This window comes from Lagopus muta, chromosome 24 (genome assembly GCF_023343835.1).
Source record: "Lagopus muta isolate bLagMut1 chromosome 24, bLagMut1 primary, whole genome shotgun sequence".
In the NCBI taxonomy this organism is placed as follows: Eukaryota; Metazoa; Chordata; class Aves; order Galliformes; family Phasianidae; genus Lagopus; species Lagopus muta.
The window spans coordinates 2,659,658-2,675,977 of NC_064456.1; the positions used below are offsets into that span (position 1 = coordinate 2,659,658).

The following is a 16,320-nucleotide window of genomic DNA, read 5'->3' on the forward strand; positions in this document are numbered from 1 at the left end:
TCAGGGCTGCTGTGCTGGTGGGGGGAAAGCAGGGCTGGGCTCCTTGCTCTGCTTGCCTGGGGTGTCCAGAGCGCCTGCTGCATCTGAGGTTGCATCCAGAAGGACTTGCAGCTGATGTTGCACCTGAGGTTGGCACAGAGAGACACCAAGCAGAGCCTTTATTATTTACTCATCCCTGGGGAGCAGGGCAAGGAGCAAGCTGACATCTTGGAGGTGAGGGCAGGAGCTGAAGGCTTCATGGGGATCCCAGTTATGTGGAATGCAATACTGACAGCTTTGAAATGCGTGTGCGGCTGATGCCTTCAGACCCTGTGCCTCTGTTAAGCAAAACATGGAGGCTCAGGGCTGTGTCTGAAGATTGCAGCTCCGGGTTCTTCACGATCCTTCTCAGCTTCACGATCTACAGCTGGAAAATGGAAGCATTCAGAATGCTTATCATGCACTTATTTGTTTCTGCATTTTTATTTGTGCCTTCCTGTTAACCGGAACGCGCATCTGTTAAGGGGAAAAAGCACAGAGAGCCACTTCCACGAGCACCTGAACTTTCTTGTAAATAGACTCAGAGTGTTCCCCTTACAGCAGGGCTCTGTCCTGCCCAGCTGACCCTCTGGCAAAGCAAAGCACTGTTTTCAGAAGTAAGTCTTACAAAACCAGAAGTTGCAGGTTGTTTTTCATTCATAAATACGCATTTCACATACAGACACGTATGTAGAGAGATGCGTGTGAAAATCTGGTTGTATATATGTGAAAAATGTATTGTTGTAAGGATCAGAACACAAATGGAAAGCTCAGTGCCTTACTGCTGTGTTCTGCTTTATTTTAACCTCAGCATCATTGTTTCTGTTGCATAGTCCAGAGTTCATTTCCCAAATGATTGAACTTCATCTTGAAGTGACCATGTGCATCATGAAAGCTGCCAGTAAAAGGGATAAGGATAACCTGAGTGCTGTTTGCCCATTGCCTCCTCTGGGCTCAGAACATTCTCTGCCATGCAGCACTGCTGGGGGGGCCCTGGAGCCCTGATGGTCAGTCTCCAGCTGCAGAGAAGTGCCCCATTGCCCCCCAGGGACAGAGTGTATCCAGCTGCCCCAGTCCAGTGTGTGGGAAGAGGTGGAAGTGTTCTACTCTGCCCTTCCCTTCCCGTAGCCAGGCAGGCTTAGCTGGCAATGGCTGCTGAGGAAGAACCCTGGCCACTTCCCATAACCAGTGATGATGCTCTGCAATGACTCCATCTGGCTGAAAGCCCCTCACGCATTCTCTGTCACAGATACCTCATGTCCCAAAGCAGGTCCCAAGAGCCATCCTCCCTTGCATGGAGGGACCAAAATACCATCAGCAGAACGTCACTGGGGCTGCACAGCCCAGGCTTGTGGCTGCCCACACCCTGTGCAGGAGCCCACAGGTTCCTGTCCCCCAGCCCTGGGAAACCCCCACAGCTGCGATCCTTCCTCAGGCATGGGGAACCAGGACCCCCATATCTGCATCGCATCCCCTGGGATCTGCAGTCAGCACTGGGACCAGAGCATGGTGCTCACCTTCACCCTCAGCATCCTGGGCTGCTCCGCTCTGCTCCTGGCTGCTGTGAGTGGGCAGCAAGGTAAGGCAGGACCTTCACCTTCCTTCCACACCCCTCCTCTGCCTCCTCGCTGCTCCTCTCTGTGCTCCTCTGGCTTTTCCCAGTGGAGGGCAGGCAGATCCCTGGAAACAGGGGGATGTGGGCATGCCAGATCCTGAGCATCACAGAGGTGATGACCTCTGTTGCACCAAGGAAGGGTCAGGTTGGATGTTGGGAGAAATTTCTTCTCCAAAAGAGTGGTGATGCAGAGGCACAGGTTGCCCAGGGAGGTGGTAGGAGGCACCCAGAACTGTGGGGATGTGGCTCCGAGGGACGTGTTCAGAGGGCAAGGTGGGATGGGTTGGACTTAGGGATTTCAGAGGTCTTTTCCAGCCTTAATGATTGGATGCTTTTGTGATTCAGTAAAAAAGCATCTGTCATCTTGGCCAAAGCCTTTCTCCTTTTCTCTGTGGGGCAGGAGAGATCTGGGGCTGGCTGGTGCCAGAGTAAAAGCTGTACAACAGCACCTTCCCTTGGCACTTGGCTGAGAGTGCTTGGGCCCTGCAGGTTCATTCTGGATGGGAACTTGGAGCTGAGCTCCTGCAGCAGTGAGGAGGAACGTTTCATGGGGCAGCATCAGGAGATGGGGCACAGAGTCTTTCATAACTTCTCGGAACAAGGGGCTCAACCTGCGTGTTTGAGCTGCCAAAGTAAAGCAGGGCATGAATGAAGTATTACTCAAGAAGCCTGTGGCAATAATAGCTCGTGTTTGGGATTTGTCAAGTTGAAACTTGCTGTGATAAATAGAAGTGAATTGGGATGGGGCAGAGCAAACAGGCTGAGCTCTGCTGTTGATCTGACAGCCTGAGGTGCCTGGAAAGCACGGCCCAAACCCACAGGAGCTTGGCTTGCCTTTGCCATCAGAGCTGCTCCCCCTGCTGATTTGGGTTTGCAGGCTGGTTGGGCAGCGCTGGCACAGCACTGCAGATCTGAGGGCCGTGTGGCTGAACGTTGCTGTTGTCTCTCTTTCCAGTCAGCCAGCACCGATGCGCAGTGCCACACATTGAGAATGGGAGGAGCGCTCCTTTTCGCTACATCTACCGGCCCGGGAACTCAGTAAGATTCACCTGCAACACGGGCTACACCTTGCAAGGCTCCTTCACGAGCATCTGCCAAGCTGACTTCAGCTGGAGCCCACCTCTGCCGGCATGCAAAAAGGGCAAGTGTTGTGTGTGTGTGAGTGGGGCTGCTGCAGGGCAGAGCTCCCTCCGTGTCCTCTCATATCGCTGAGAAAGCAAAGCTAGGATGTCCCTGCTGCTCTTCCCGAAGTGGGAGGGAGGGAAGCAGCTCTGGAAAGACGGGCTGGGATGGGGAATGGAGTTGGCAGCAGCCAGGGCTCTCAGGGGACGTGGAGAAGCTAACGCTGGTGCTGTGCTGCTGTGCAACCAAAGGCTGCAGCCAGGGGGAGTTGCACCATCTGGGGGGATTTCTGGACTTCTGCTTATGGCCACACATGGGATGTTTCCATCTTCCTCCCAGAATGGGAAGTAATCAGAGTTTCCCACTTGTGCTGCTTCTCTGCTCACGAGTGTGCTCTGCCTGAGCTGTGATGTGCTGTTTCCCTATTGACAGAGGGGAAGGAGTGCCTCTGTTAGGAGTGATTTCCCCCAGATGCAATGCGATTGTGATCTCGTGCTGTTCTAATTTAACAAAACACAGACCGAGCAGCAGTCAGGCTGTCATCCTGACCATCAATCCTGTGTACAAAATAGTGACTCCCAGTGCAATTTCATCTCCCCCTGCAGAGGTGATGTGTCCTCAGGCCCCGAACATCGCCAATGGGCGGCACAGCGGCCAATCCACGAACAAATTTCTCCCCGGAGCAATCGTGTACTACAGCTGCAAGGATGGCTTTGAGCTGGTGGGGAACGTCTCCATCAGCTGCTCAGAAGTCGGGCGCTGGAGCCGGCCCCTGCCCCGCTGCCAAGGTGGGGGGAAGCAGCCCTGTGGGCTCTGTAGCTGCAGGATGTGGCCCTGCACTGACAACCATATCTGTGTTCCCACAGCCATCGGCTGCCAGAGTCCCACAGTGCACAACGGGAAGGTGCAGGCATTGAAGGACACCTTTGAGGCTGGGGAGACGCTGCGGTTTGACTGCGATGCTGGGTATGCTGCAGAGGGCAGCCATTGGACTCAGTGCCAGCCTGGGGGGGTCTGGGACCCACTGGTGCTCAGCTGTGTGCGGGGTGAGTGTGTGCAGGGTGCAGGAGGACCCGGCAGGGTTGCTACACATCCCCATGTCCATCACAGCCACTCATCCCCCTCGTGTTCCTCTCTCATTCCATCTCCTCTTTGCAGTTCAGCCGTGCCCCATGCCTCCCAAGATCAGCAATGGAGATCATGACGGCCATGGCAGAGCAGAGTTCACCATGGGGATGTATGTGACGTACACTTGTAATGTCGGCTACTACTTGGCTGGGAACGTTGAACGTGTCTTTTGCAAAGCATCAGGGAAATGGAGCCAGCCCAGCCCACACTGTGAAGGTACACATGTGTGAAGGTCACCCTGTCTGCACGCTGTCACCTCACTCTGTGGCCAGCGTGGCATGACACAGCTCCTGGCCATGGCACTGAGCCCTTCAGAAAGGGATTCAATCCTCCTGAAGTTAAGTATTCAGTTTTATTACATGCAGAGGATGAGCTTATACCCATGAACCCTGAGCTAAGTGTTTCTGAAGCTACAGGTTCTGTATCTCTAGCATTGCCTGTAGCAGCACGGCTCCATCCTGCCCAGTGCTGGGCAGTGCAGCTGGGGCTCAGCCATGTGGAGTTCTCCAGGCACAGCCCAGCAGGGAACGCTGCTTCCTCCAGTTAGAGCAGAGTTTTCTGTACTAATTCTCTAAGTAATTAATGATATGATGAAGCATTTTAGTGCCATTGTTTCTGAGTGAAAGTAGGCCTTAAACTCGGAACATTTCTATGAAAATTCAAAGCTAAAAATGGTCATTCGTAGTGCCAACATGAGCCTAAGCCATGCTATATTTGCAGTCTTCATTTCTGGACTAAGACCTGTGTTACTGAACCCAGTGCCTGGCCATGATGCTGAGAGCCACCAGGCCAGACTGAGATAACACACTGGGTCTGCAGAGGCAGTTTCAGGATGAGGCTGATTGGGCTTCATTAAATCAGCTCAAATTTCCTTGTTCTGAAAGGAAAGCCTGGGCAGCTGCAGTGGGCAGGAGGGACACAGAGATGTGCAGGACATGGGGTACCAAATCTCTGCCCCACCTTCACCTTTTCCATGCTGACTGCTGAGCTGCTTTGAGCTGCACATCCCCACAGCACCGCTTGTCCCGCGTCCCTCACGGCTTTTCCAATTCCCCTGCAGAAGTGACGTGTCCTCAGCCCCCGAACATCGCCAATGGGCGGCACAGCAGCCTCTCCTCTGCCAGGTTCCCACACGGCACCGTTGTGTACTACAGCTGCAAGGATGGCTTTGAGCTGGTGGGAAACGTCTCCATCAGCTGCTCAGAAGTTGGGCGCTGGAGCCGGCCCCTGCCCCGCTGCCAAGGTGGGTGGAAGCAGCCCTGTGGGCACGGCTGCTCTGTAGCCACAGGATGTGGCCCTGCACTGACAACCATATCTGTGTCCCCACAGCTATCGGCTGCCAAAGTCCCACAGTGCACAACGGGAAGGTGCAGGCATTGAAGGACACCTTTGAGGCTGGGGAGACGCTGCGGTTTGACTGCGATGCTGGGTATGCTGCAGAGGGCGGCCATTGGGCTCGGTGCCTGCCTGGGGGGAGCTGGGACCCACCGGTGCTCAGCTGTGAGCAGGGTGAGTGTGTGCAGGGCACAGGAGGACCCGGCAGGATTGCTACACATCCCCATGTCCATCACAGCCACCCATCCCTCTGCACACTCCTCTCTCATCTCCCTGTCTCCTCTTTGCAGTTCGCCCTTGCCCCATGCCTCCAAAGATCAGCAATGGAGATCACAACCGGCACGGTGAAGGCTTTTTCACCACGGGAATGTCTGTGTCGTATACCTGTGATCCCAGCTTCTACCTGGTTGGGAATGCACATGTGGTTTGCAGAGCATCAGGGACCTGGAGCCAGCCCAGCCCACGCTGTGAAGGTGAATCCATGCTCACTGTGGGCAGACCTCCCCCCCACAGCCCTCAGGTCTATAGAATTAATCCCACGTGAAGTGCTGCATGGTGGAAATTAATTTCAAACCCTTCTGTTATCAAAACAGGGCTAGGGATGTTTGGACAACACCATGTAGATTTCTGCTGTTGCACTATTAGCAGCCCATGGGTTTGGGGTTTTTATTTGCTTATTTTTACTCCTTTTGCTCATCATTTCTTCACATCTTCTCTTCCAGCAACCGTCTGTTTAAAGCCAGATATACAGGATGGGTGGGTAGTTGATGATCACGGACTCATCTATGCACCGGGGCAAATGGTGACATTTCAGTGCCAGGAAGGCTACAGCTTGCGGGGCAGTGCCCAAGCCCTGTGCCAGAAGAACGGCAGCTGGGACCCCCCAGCGCCCCTCTGTGATCCACTCCACAGCTCCGTGCTGCCCAGAAGGGCTGAGAGCTCAGGTAATGATTCTGGAGCTGCCTGGGGTGGGTGGTTGCTTGTTAGCCCCTAACCCAGCTGTTAAATAAAGCATTAAATCCTGTAAGAAAGCAGAAGATTTAGTTATCTGTTGGGAACAGGAGCCTGAAATCTGGAATCCTTTGGGAAAAAATGATTCTGTGGTTCTGTGTTTGCTTAGTAGTGACTACATCAGGCCAAATAACCAAATGTTCAAGGCAAAATAAACATCCTTCCTGGTAATGGTGTTCTCTCTCTGCTTTCACCCAGTGCTCTTGTCCTGCCTAACTCTGCCTGTTTTCTCTTGGTAGGTGGCTGTGGGCTTCCCACCAGGCTGACCTTTGCTGAGCTCAATGAGGAGCACAGAAATGAGATTGATTTCTCTGTTGGGAAGACTGTGGGATACACTTGTCGGCCCGGATTTGCTAAGCACCCAGGAATGTCACCCACTATTACATGCCTGCAGAGCGGAGTGTGGTCAGAAGCACTCGAGTTCTGTAAAAGTGAATAGCTCCTTGATTTGGTGGTGTTGTTCCAGAAAGGAATAGGTGCTGGGTTCTGTCCATGCTGCAAAAACCTTAACGTGATCCTGGTGTTCCAATCCTATGTGACTAGTAAAGCCATGTAAACTTATGTTACTTGAAACCCATTTTGGGGGTAATTGGAAATGTGGGAGGATTACTGGAATAGCAGTTGCATCTCTTGGGCTGTTATAGGGAGAAGCCTATAGGGAGATTCTCTCTCCTCCAGGGAAACAATGCAATCACCCCGGGGAACCCGAGAATGGCCGGATTACAGCCCTGGCAGACCTCTTCTTTGGGTCAATAGTGGTCTACAGCTGTGAAGAAGGGTAAGTGCAGAGTTCAGGTCTGCTCCTTAAAAGGTCAAGGCCAGATGTGTTAGGTAAGCCTCCCTCTTTTCCTCCTTTTCATCCATTCATTCTCAATGCATAAAGAAGCCCAGGCATAGAGCTCTGTACCTACATGAACACATGGGGTTTTCCCAATCTTTTGCTGTGAAATAAGGTAGACAGGTGCTGAGCTCAGAGGGGAATTTCTCCCGCAGTGCCAGGGCTCCACTTGCTGAACCCACTGCAGGGGGTGACAGCTCAAAGCAAAGTGATTGGAGTGAATGTGAGCCCTTCTACCTCCAGGCACAGGCTGATCGGGAAGTCCAGCCGGCGATGTGAGATCCATGGGGGACGCGTTGCATGGTCCGGTGACATTCCCACCTGCCAGCGTGAGTAGATCCCAGCTCAGGGTCTGCATGGTGCTGGGATTTGTGTCCCAGCAGCAGCTCCCAAATCTCTCAGTCAAAGCTATCCCTGCTCCACGGGCATGGAAATATCAGAAGGGTTTGATGTCATAAAGAAATATTCTGGGAAGAAGTACAAAATCTCAGAGAGAAATGGATTATTGAAAGTGAGGAGTCACGGGCAGTGATTTCTCAGCAGTGCTGGTATAGATTTTGCACAGAAGACTTGAGGTTGTTGGGTGGTTATTTTACTTCTTGAACAGTAGAAAGGATACAGCACGTAGAAGCTTCCTCCACAAGAGGAATTTCAGTCGTTCCACCTGTAGACCAAGTTTGTACGCCCCCCAGACTGTGGGGTTTTGAGTACTTCAGTGCTGTGTTGAATGCAGAAGGTTTGCTGTGCCCCATTGCAGGTATCCCCTGTGAGCCCCCCCCCAGCATTCCCCATGGGAAGCACACGGGGCGGCTGCTGGATGAGTTCCACTACGGCACCTCGGTCACCTACAGCTGCGAGCCTGGTTACCCAATGCACGGGAATGCTTCCATCTTCTGCACCACCCAAGATGGGAAAAACGGGGTGTGGAGTGGACCCCCCCCAGTGTGTGGAGGTAGGGCTCAGAGGGAGCAGGTGGGAGTGCTTGAGTGCAGCAGCCCAACCATTTTCTGTTTGGAAAGGCGAGGAGACCTCCAGATGGTTGCATGTGTTGTCTGGGTGCCTGCTGAGGCAGCGTTTGCTGCTTTGGCATGGGAATTGTTGCTTCAGAGTGGGGTTTGTTGCTTTGGTGCAGGATTTGCTGCTTTGGGCAAGAATTGCTGCCTTGGGGCAGGTGCAGGCAGGATGCTGTAGAAGCACGCACCATCTGCAGCACTCCCAGCCTCACCTTCCAGCTGGGGTCTCCCCTGCATTGTCAGGCAGTGCATCATCAATAGGAAAATCACCTTCAGGCTTGCAACTTGAAAGTGATCGCAGATGCAAGTGCTTTGCAGTGCACAGCTGTGCAAGCTCTGAGGACATCTCTTCCCTTCCAGAAGCAGGGTGCTCTGCCCCGCAGATCCAGAATGGGAGGATAGTGCCAGCTCCTCGGAGTACCTACGCACACAAGGACAATGTCACCTTCGAGTGCGAGCCAGGCTACGTCATCCGTGGCCCCAGAGTGGTGCAGTGTCAGCAGAACAACACCTGGCAGCCCCCGGTGCCCATCTGCGAGCAGGGCAAGTGGCCGGCCAGCACTGCAGGTGCCACCCTGCCCCAGTGTCCCCTGACCCTTTGATAAGTTGTTGGCTTGTGTCCCCGACAGCTGGCTGCAGGGCACCCCCCAAGTTGGTGTTTGCTGAGCTGAAGGAGCCCTACAGGAACCAGACTGCCTTTCCTGTGGGTGGGACTGTGGAGTACATGTGCCAGCCGGGCTATGCCTGGCACGTGGGGATGTCACCTACCATCACGTGCCTTGGGAATCAGAGCTGGTCTGTGGCACTGGAGTTCTGCAAAAGTACGTCCTGCATGTGCTGTTGGGAAATTCATACTTCTTGAGTGCAAAGCCTTCTGGTTTTGTGGGTTTGTTCCTTTGGGGCAGCACACTGTCTGTTTGAGCGTCCCCAGGGGATTTGGTGCTCAGTGCTGATGTGCACTGCTAACAGCAGCTGTGTCCTCTCGCAGGGAAGCATTGTGCAAACCCTGATGACCCACAGAATGGCAGAGCCATGGTCCTGACTGATCTCCTCCTTGGGTCCAAAGTGAATTACACGTGTGACGAGGGGTGAGTTTGTGGCCAGCTGAGCTCAGCTGTCATTTGAGAGTAACGCAGAAATTAAGTGGCAAAATGACTTTATGTGGAGGAACCTCATAAAGTCAGAAGTCTTGGCTGCTATTAATAAGGCTTGTGAAGAAGTCTGGAGTTTCTTCATGTAATTACCAGTGCTTCTGTGTGATGCAGATACAAGCTGATCGGGCGTTCGCAGAGGACATGCGAGGTGTCTGGCACACGCGTTGCATGGAGCGGGGATGCTCCCACCTGCCATCGTAAGTGGGATAGGAGGGGGCCCTTGGAGATGGCTGCCTTGGGGTGTACAGAGGAAGGGGAGAATCTTTCAAGGCAAAGGTGCCATTACAAAAGATTTCTTGGGTCACTCTATCTGTGAAATATTTCACGTTTCTTATTTCTTATGCTTTGTTTCGTTTTGGATATTTCTGAAATTGTTTTCAAAGGCCTTTTATCTTGGTCCAAACTGGGAACGCTGTTCATGTTTTAAACTTCCTGTTCCTTTAGCAAGAATTCCTCACTGCTCATGAGTAGGAATGTTTGGTCAGGTTCTCTCTGTGTGAGTCACAGCGGTTATGGAGAGGGAAATAAGAACTGTGCCCCCACCTTTAGCAGGATAGCGAGGAAATGACTGACCCAAGGTCCAAGTTTGCCTTCCCACACATTATCTCAGGATAATTTGGGTCATTTTGCTCAAAGAGCTTAATTGCTGGGATGAGTTCACCTTCATCCATTCCTTCCTGGAAATGAAGGGTCCCAGACCCCAGTACTGCAGCAACAGTGCTAAAACCTCACCTGTGTATTCCCAGGTATTGTCTGTGACCCACCCCCAGACATCCCACATGGGACACACAGTGGGGGATCGATGGTTGCCTTCCCCTACGCGGCCGTGGTCACCTACACGTGTGAGCCAGGCCGTGTTTTGGCTGGGACAGCCTCCATCTTCTGCACCACCGTGGATGGGGAGCGCGGTGCATGGAGCGGGCCGCCGCCGCGCTGCGGAGGTGAGTGCTGCAAGGATGGTGGGAGGCAGATATTTATTAATGGGGTTCATTGTCTTCCTCCTTCAGTTTCTGAAGGTTGAGTTATTTTCTTTTCCATATTAAATAATACTCTCTCCCTCCCTTCTGCAGATGTGCAGTGTCCTCCCCCTCCAAGCATCGCCAATGGGAAGCACAGCAGCCAGCCCTCGGACACGTTCCTGCCCGGTGTGGCCGTTCAGTACAGCTGTAAGGATGGCTATTTGCTCAATGGGAATGCATCCATCACCTGCACTGCTGCAGGAACCTGGAGCCAGCCCCGGCCACGCTGTGAAGGTATGTCTGTGTCAGCTGCTTGGCCCCTGGGTCATCTCTTTCCTCTTGGCTCTGGGTTTAACCATTACTCACCAAATCCCCACAGAGGAACAGCCAAAGGGGGCCAAAATATGGGGAGTCTCTCAAGCACAATGGGATGAGATTTCAGATTTTGGGGGGCAAGAATATGAATCATTATTGTTGACACACCCATGGTGTTGATGGCCAGACTTGATTGCAGTTACCACCCTGGCTGGGCTTTGTGTCCCAAATATGCCCTATAATCTTCACTTCCAGCAATAGGCTGCAGAAGACCTGAGATTGAGAATGGAAGAGTGACTGGGCCAGAGTCCGTCTATATGCCCGAGGCCATCGCTGTCTTTGAATGCAGTTTTGGTTACGCCTTAAAGGGCTCTCATGAGTCTCAGTGCCAGCTTGGGGGCACATGGGATCCTCCTGTTCCCACCTGTGAAAAGAGTAAGTGTAAGCGGGTGGGTGATGGGTGACTTCTGAATCCACCCCAGCAGGTGCAACTACGTCACATTGGAGGTAGAGGGACCCTAAGGGTCCCCTTGGGTAGCAGGACAGAAATGGAGGCAGGAGACAGGTGTGGGCTGGGCGGAATCATATCCAAACTTTGGTACCTTTAGATACCTGGGAACAGCTAACGGGGAAGAAAGAAATAGCAATGCAGCCTCATCACACAGGGTGTAGACCTGGGGTGTAGACCTTCACCACGTTTGATTTTTCCCCTTCCTGTAGTGCTGCAGTGTCCTTCCCCTCCAAATATCACACACGGTCAGTACAGCAGTGAGGATGTGAAAATGTTTGTCCCCGGAACCTCTGTGAGGTACAGATGTGACCCGGGGTACGTCCTCACGGGGAAAACAGCAGTGACTTGTTTGACATCTGGAATGTGGAGCATCCCTTATCCGCGGTGTGAAGGTGAGCAGAAAGGCTCTGGCCCACGGGCTGCATGCACAGAGGAGCATGGGGGAGTGGGTGGGCAGGGATTTAAAGGATTTCAAGTCCGTGCACTTCTTTTCATGTGGATGCTCACTGAATTTTGACCTCATAAAAACACAGGGAGAAGCCTGGCTCTGGCAGCCACTTCTCCAGCTCAGGCTTTGCTGCTCTTTGCTCCCAGTGGTCACCTGCATGAGCCCTAGCATTAAGCACGGAGAAGTGGCTGAAGGGCAGCAAGTTGTCTACCAGCCCGGGACCATCATCACCATCCGGTGCCACCCAGGCTACGTGCTGCGGGGCAGCCAGGAGCCCAAGTGCCATTCTGATGGCCGCTGGGTCCCCTTTATCCCCAGCTGCGAGCCAGGTGAGAGTGGGCACAGCCGCTGCTGGCTCTGTGGGAAGACAGGAACTGGGCAGCCCTGTATGGGGACAAGGACACACAGGGATCCGTTGCTTTTGCATCATGCAAAATCACTCCAATTTCATTCTCTCCTCACACCCTGCTAGCGCTGCCTTGCCCTCCACCACCCACCATTGCCCATGGCATACACGATGCTGAGCTCGGGACCAACTTCACCAGTGGAATGTCTGTGAACTACAGCTGCCAGCCTGGCTTCTCCCTGCTTGGGGACCCCTCTGTCCAGTGCCTGGAAGGGAACTGGAGCCTCCCGTACCCACGCTGTGCAGGTGAGGGGAAGGCACAGTACAGCATGGCATGGCATGCAGCCCCCAAGCTACGCTGTGCAAATTTTGGGGATGAACTTCAATTCCAGCACAACGCTCTCTCGTATCTGAGCCTGCAGATTCCTATACCCTAAGGCCAACAGCCAATCCCCAAGGATGTGTGGAGGAGTGTGCAAGTATAAAACTGGCTAAATTAAGGGTTTTTAAAGACCACATAAATTTCATGCATGCATCCTTCCACGCTAAGAGTTATTCATGTAGATAAATGTCAGAACGCAGGATAGAAGAGATGCTACCACCCCCAGGTTTTGTAGTCGAATCTACCAGTGCTCTTGCTTCTCAGCTGCGTTTCACTGCCAGCCTAATTCCTCACGTGTTTTTTTTTCCTGCAGTTGGATGTGGGACACCAACACTGTTACAGTTTGCTGAGCTAAACAAGGAGTATAAGAATTGGACTGAGTTTCCAGTTGGGACCACAGTGAAATACACCTGCCAGCCAGGATACGCCAGACATTCACAGATAGCACCCACTATTACGTGCCTTGAAAATCAGACGTGGTCTGAAGCTAAGAAGTTTTGCAGACGTAAGTTTTACAGATGCTTCTTTGGCATTTAAATCACAATGTGACAAAGGAAGTCCTGTAGCTTGGTGGATTTTTTATTTGGTTCTCTTCCCTGGGGATTTGGTCAGATCCTTAGAATTCCAATGCCACTTTTCCTTTCATGCTGAGTTAAGCTGAAAAACACCTCTTGTTCTGTCCAGGGAGAAAGTGTGATCATCCAGGAGAACCAGAAAATGGCAGAGTTATTGTTATAACAGATCTCCTCTTTGGATCAACTGTGAATTACACTTGCAATGAAGGGTGAGTCCTGGTCAAACTGTGCTGCTGTGCCCACTGAGGAGACCCAGGGCCAAGTGAGCTCAGGTCTATACCTTCAAAATGGTTAAAATGGCAGTATGTGGTGGCAAGCAGGGAGGTAATTGGTGGCTGTGGGAGATGTAACCTCCAAAGAGAGTCCCACCGTAACAGGAGCGCTGTTGTTTAACCCCAGGTACAGGTTAGTTGGAGCTTCTCAGCGACACTGCGTGATTTCAGGCTCCGGGACGCGAGTGACGTGGACTGGGGTCGTTCCTGTCTGCCAGAGTAAGTGCACATGGTGGGAGCTGAGCACAGCACAAAGAGACTCAGAGCAGTGCTGTATTTGGGACAGCATGACCACAGGGATGGGTTCACCCTCATCCATCCCTTCCTGCAAGTGAACGGTCCTGCAGTCCCCAGCACTGCAGCAGCAATGATACTAAAACCCCACATGTGCATCCCACACAGGTATCGTTTGTGACCCACCTCCCAGCATCCTGCATGGAACACACAGCGGGCACTTGATGGATGCTTTTCCCTATGCAGCTGTGGTCACATACATGTGTGAGCCTGGCCACGTGCTGGCTGGGACAGCCACCATCTTTTGCACCACAGTGGATGGGGAGCGTGGTGCCTGGAGCGGACCAGCACCACACTGTGGAGGTACAGCTTCATGGAGTCATAGAATGGCTTGAGTTGGAAAGGACCTCAAAGATCATCTAGTTCCAACCCCTCTGTTACGAGCAGGGTTGGAATCCTGCATGGATTCTTTCATTTTTCCATACTTCTTTTTTTTTTTTTTTTGTATGGATGGATGGCTTTGCCCTCTTTCCCCAGATGTGCAGTGCTCTCAGCCCCCAGGCATTGCCAATGGGAGCCACAGAGGCCAAGGCATGGCAGTGTTTGTCTGTTGTCCATGCCTGTGATCCTGGCTATGTGCTCCTTGGAGCAGTGCTGCTGAATTGTGCTGCTGCTGGAGTGTGGAGTGCCCCTGCCCCTCGGTGTGAAGGTGTCTTTGTCATTGTGGATATGCCATGGACACAAAGGGATTACAGGAGATGTTGAATTTGCAGAGACTGAGTTCTCTAATAGTAATTGGGAATAGTAAACAGGAAAAAAAACAAACCAAACACCTTCCTTCCCTGCAGGGCAGCTGTGTCCTTCCCCACCAGTGATTGACCATGGCCAGCATGATGGCATGGACGTGGAGTTTATCCCTGGAATGTCTGTAAATTACAGCTGTGACCCTGGCTATTCTCTTACTGGACCAGCAGCTCTGTACTGTACTGGCAATGCAAGCTGGAGCAGCCCTCAGCCCCGCTGTGAAGGTGAGCTGTCTATGCCATCAGCTCCACGAAAGGGAGGACACCGTGGTGTTTCAGCAAGAACCAAGGGCAGAGGGCTGCAGCAGCCTTTGTCAGGAATAGAAGAGCAAATGGGTCAGGATTTAAATCTCCAGAGCCCTTCATTCCCTGCATAGCTGCTACTGGAGCCAGCAAACTGCCACTGCACAGAGCCTGGGCTGCACATCAGCTTGCTTCCAGCACACACTGGATGCTGTACTCACTTTGGTGGCACTGTGCATGCATCCTTCCTGCACATTAAGAGCACCAATTTGTGCTCTTTTTCAGACCCTTTCCTTTTCTTTTTAGTGTTACAGTGTCCTTCGCCTCCAAATATTGACGGAGGCAATCACGACAGCCAGGATGTGGAAGTTTTCCTTCCTGGAATGGCTGTGAACTACAGCTGTGATCCTGGCTACAGCCTGCTGGGGGAGGCATCCATTTACTGCACCGAGTCTGGAAACTGGAGCCTGCCCGCTCCTCAGTGTGAAGGTAAAGTAGAGGGGCAACGGCTGGAGCCAGGCTGCTTGGGAACCTGTGGAGATGCTGATGGACACGATCTCTCTGTGTTCTCCTCCCGGCAGGTAGCTGCGGTGTTCCTCCAATACTCAGCTATGCTGAGCTGGCCAAGGAGCACCAGAACACGACAGCCTTTCCTGTTGGGAGCACGGTGCGCTACGCCTGCCGCCCGGGATTCATGAGACACCCCACAGTGCAGCCAGTTCTGACGTGCCTCAAAAACCACACGTGGTCTGATGTGCGAGCGTTCTGCAAAAGTGAATAGCTCCATCCGTTTGGTGCCGGTTTTGGAAATGCGTCTAAATTTAAACACATGGGTTTCTAAAGAAATTCTTTGGTACAAAAGATGCTTCTTACATGGCTTCACTAGTCACATAGTTTGGACAACTGTTGGTCTTTTATAAAAAATTTTGCTGGTGTTTGCATGTGGACAGGTCCTTCAGATGTTTTCTCGTAGCACATTGTAAAACTGCAGGAGAAGAGTTTAAACTTAGCCTTGTTCTTTCCCAGGGAAAGAATGCAATTATCCTGAAGCACCACAGAATGGCAGAGTTGTTGTTCTGACAGATCTCCTGTTCAGGTCCATTGTGAACTACACATGTGAAGAAGGGTGAGTCCCACGCTGCCTCTGCTGATCCATTTACTGAGCTTGTGTTGGGCAATGTAAAGCGAGGGGGCACAACACACTGCTCAGCTCGTGCCAGTAAGCCAGGATTGGTACTTTTGGCCCAGGAAGGAGGAACCTGGTTCTTTTCATCCCCACATATCCCACCAAGAGAATTATCCAGGAGCAAGAGAGTGTTCTTGAAGCGCTGGGGTAGTGCAAAGCGCGGGGTGCACGCCTTGCTATCAGCTGCTATTGCTTCTGTGTAACTGCAGGTACCGGCTGGTTGGTCAGTCCCTGCGGCGCTGTGAGCTTTCTGGAGCAGATATTGCATGGAGTGGTGATCCTCCCACTTGTCAGAGTAAGTAGGTCGCAACTAAATCTGGTCTAGAATTGCCATATGAAGTCCTGAAAATCAAAAAGTGGCATTTCCTTAAAATAAATAGAGCCTTGGTGAATAAGACTTTCAAAGAGTATTCCTCTGAGGTTGTTTTGTTTTGCATGCTTGTTTGGTTTCTTCTACAAATTTGCCAGTTGCCAGCTTTTGATCTTTCAGAATTATGTGGAAGGAGGAGTTGTCAGATGCCTGCCAGGATTTGTTCCTTTTGTTTCATAACCACAATAGACGAAGGAAGAAATGTCTCTCGTGTGAGCAGAGCTGGGCTGAGATCTTCCACTGCACTGTTATCCAAGCCACAAGACTCTCTTGCAAGGGTTGGTCATGGCAATTAAGATGTGGTTATTCCTTCCGATGGAACTGCCTTGGAAACCATGAGCTCAGTGCAGTAAAACAGTTGTGAGAATGCCTAACAAAACTTGATTTCTACAACACTTGACATGTTTACTTGGAATGTATGTGCATTATTTTGTTTATAGGC

General features: G+C 52.1%; 1 protein-coding gene across 1 annotated transcript in view; it reads left to right on the forward strand.

Moving 5' to 3' along the window:
- The window catches only part of CR1 (complement C3b/C4b receptor 1 (Knops blood group)), a 53,414-nt gene that overhangs the window by 31,427 nt on the left and 5,667 nt on the right, over positions 1-16,320 (forward strand). The window contains 32 exon segments of the mRNA XM_048926287.1: positions 1,268-1,597; positions 2,589-2,774; positions 3,361-3,543; positions 3,622-3,801; positions 3,914-4,099; positions 4,944-5,126; positions 5,213-5,392; positions 5,509-5,691; positions 5,941-6,162; positions 6,469-6,660; positions 6,908-7,007; positions 7,311-7,396; positions 7,825-8,019; positions 8,441-8,623; positions 8,710-8,901; positions 9,069-9,168; positions 9,346-9,431; positions 9,981-10,175; positions 10,305-10,487; positions 10,764-10,943; positions 11,229-11,411; positions 11,614-11,796; positions 11,940-12,119; positions 12,509-12,700; positions 12,880-12,979; positions 13,170-13,261; positions 13,445-13,639; positions 14,125-14,304; positions 14,629-14,811; positions 14,904-15,095; positions 15,349-15,448; positions 15,718-15,803. Of these exon segments, the coding sequence (XP_048782244.1) occupies positions 1,268-1,597; positions 2,589-2,774; positions 3,361-3,543; positions 3,622-3,801; positions 3,914-4,099; positions 4,944-5,126; positions 5,213-5,392; positions 5,509-5,691; positions 5,941-6,162; positions 6,469-6,660; positions 6,908-7,007; positions 7,311-7,396; positions 7,825-8,019; positions 8,441-8,623; positions 8,710-8,901; positions 9,069-9,168; positions 9,346-9,431; positions 9,981-10,175; positions 10,305-10,487; positions 10,764-10,943; positions 11,229-11,411; positions 11,614-11,796; positions 11,940-12,119; positions 12,509-12,700; positions 12,880-12,979; positions 13,170-13,261; positions 13,445-13,639; positions 14,125-14,304; positions 14,629-14,811; positions 14,904-15,095; positions 15,349-15,448; positions 15,718-15,803 (5,391 nt within the window).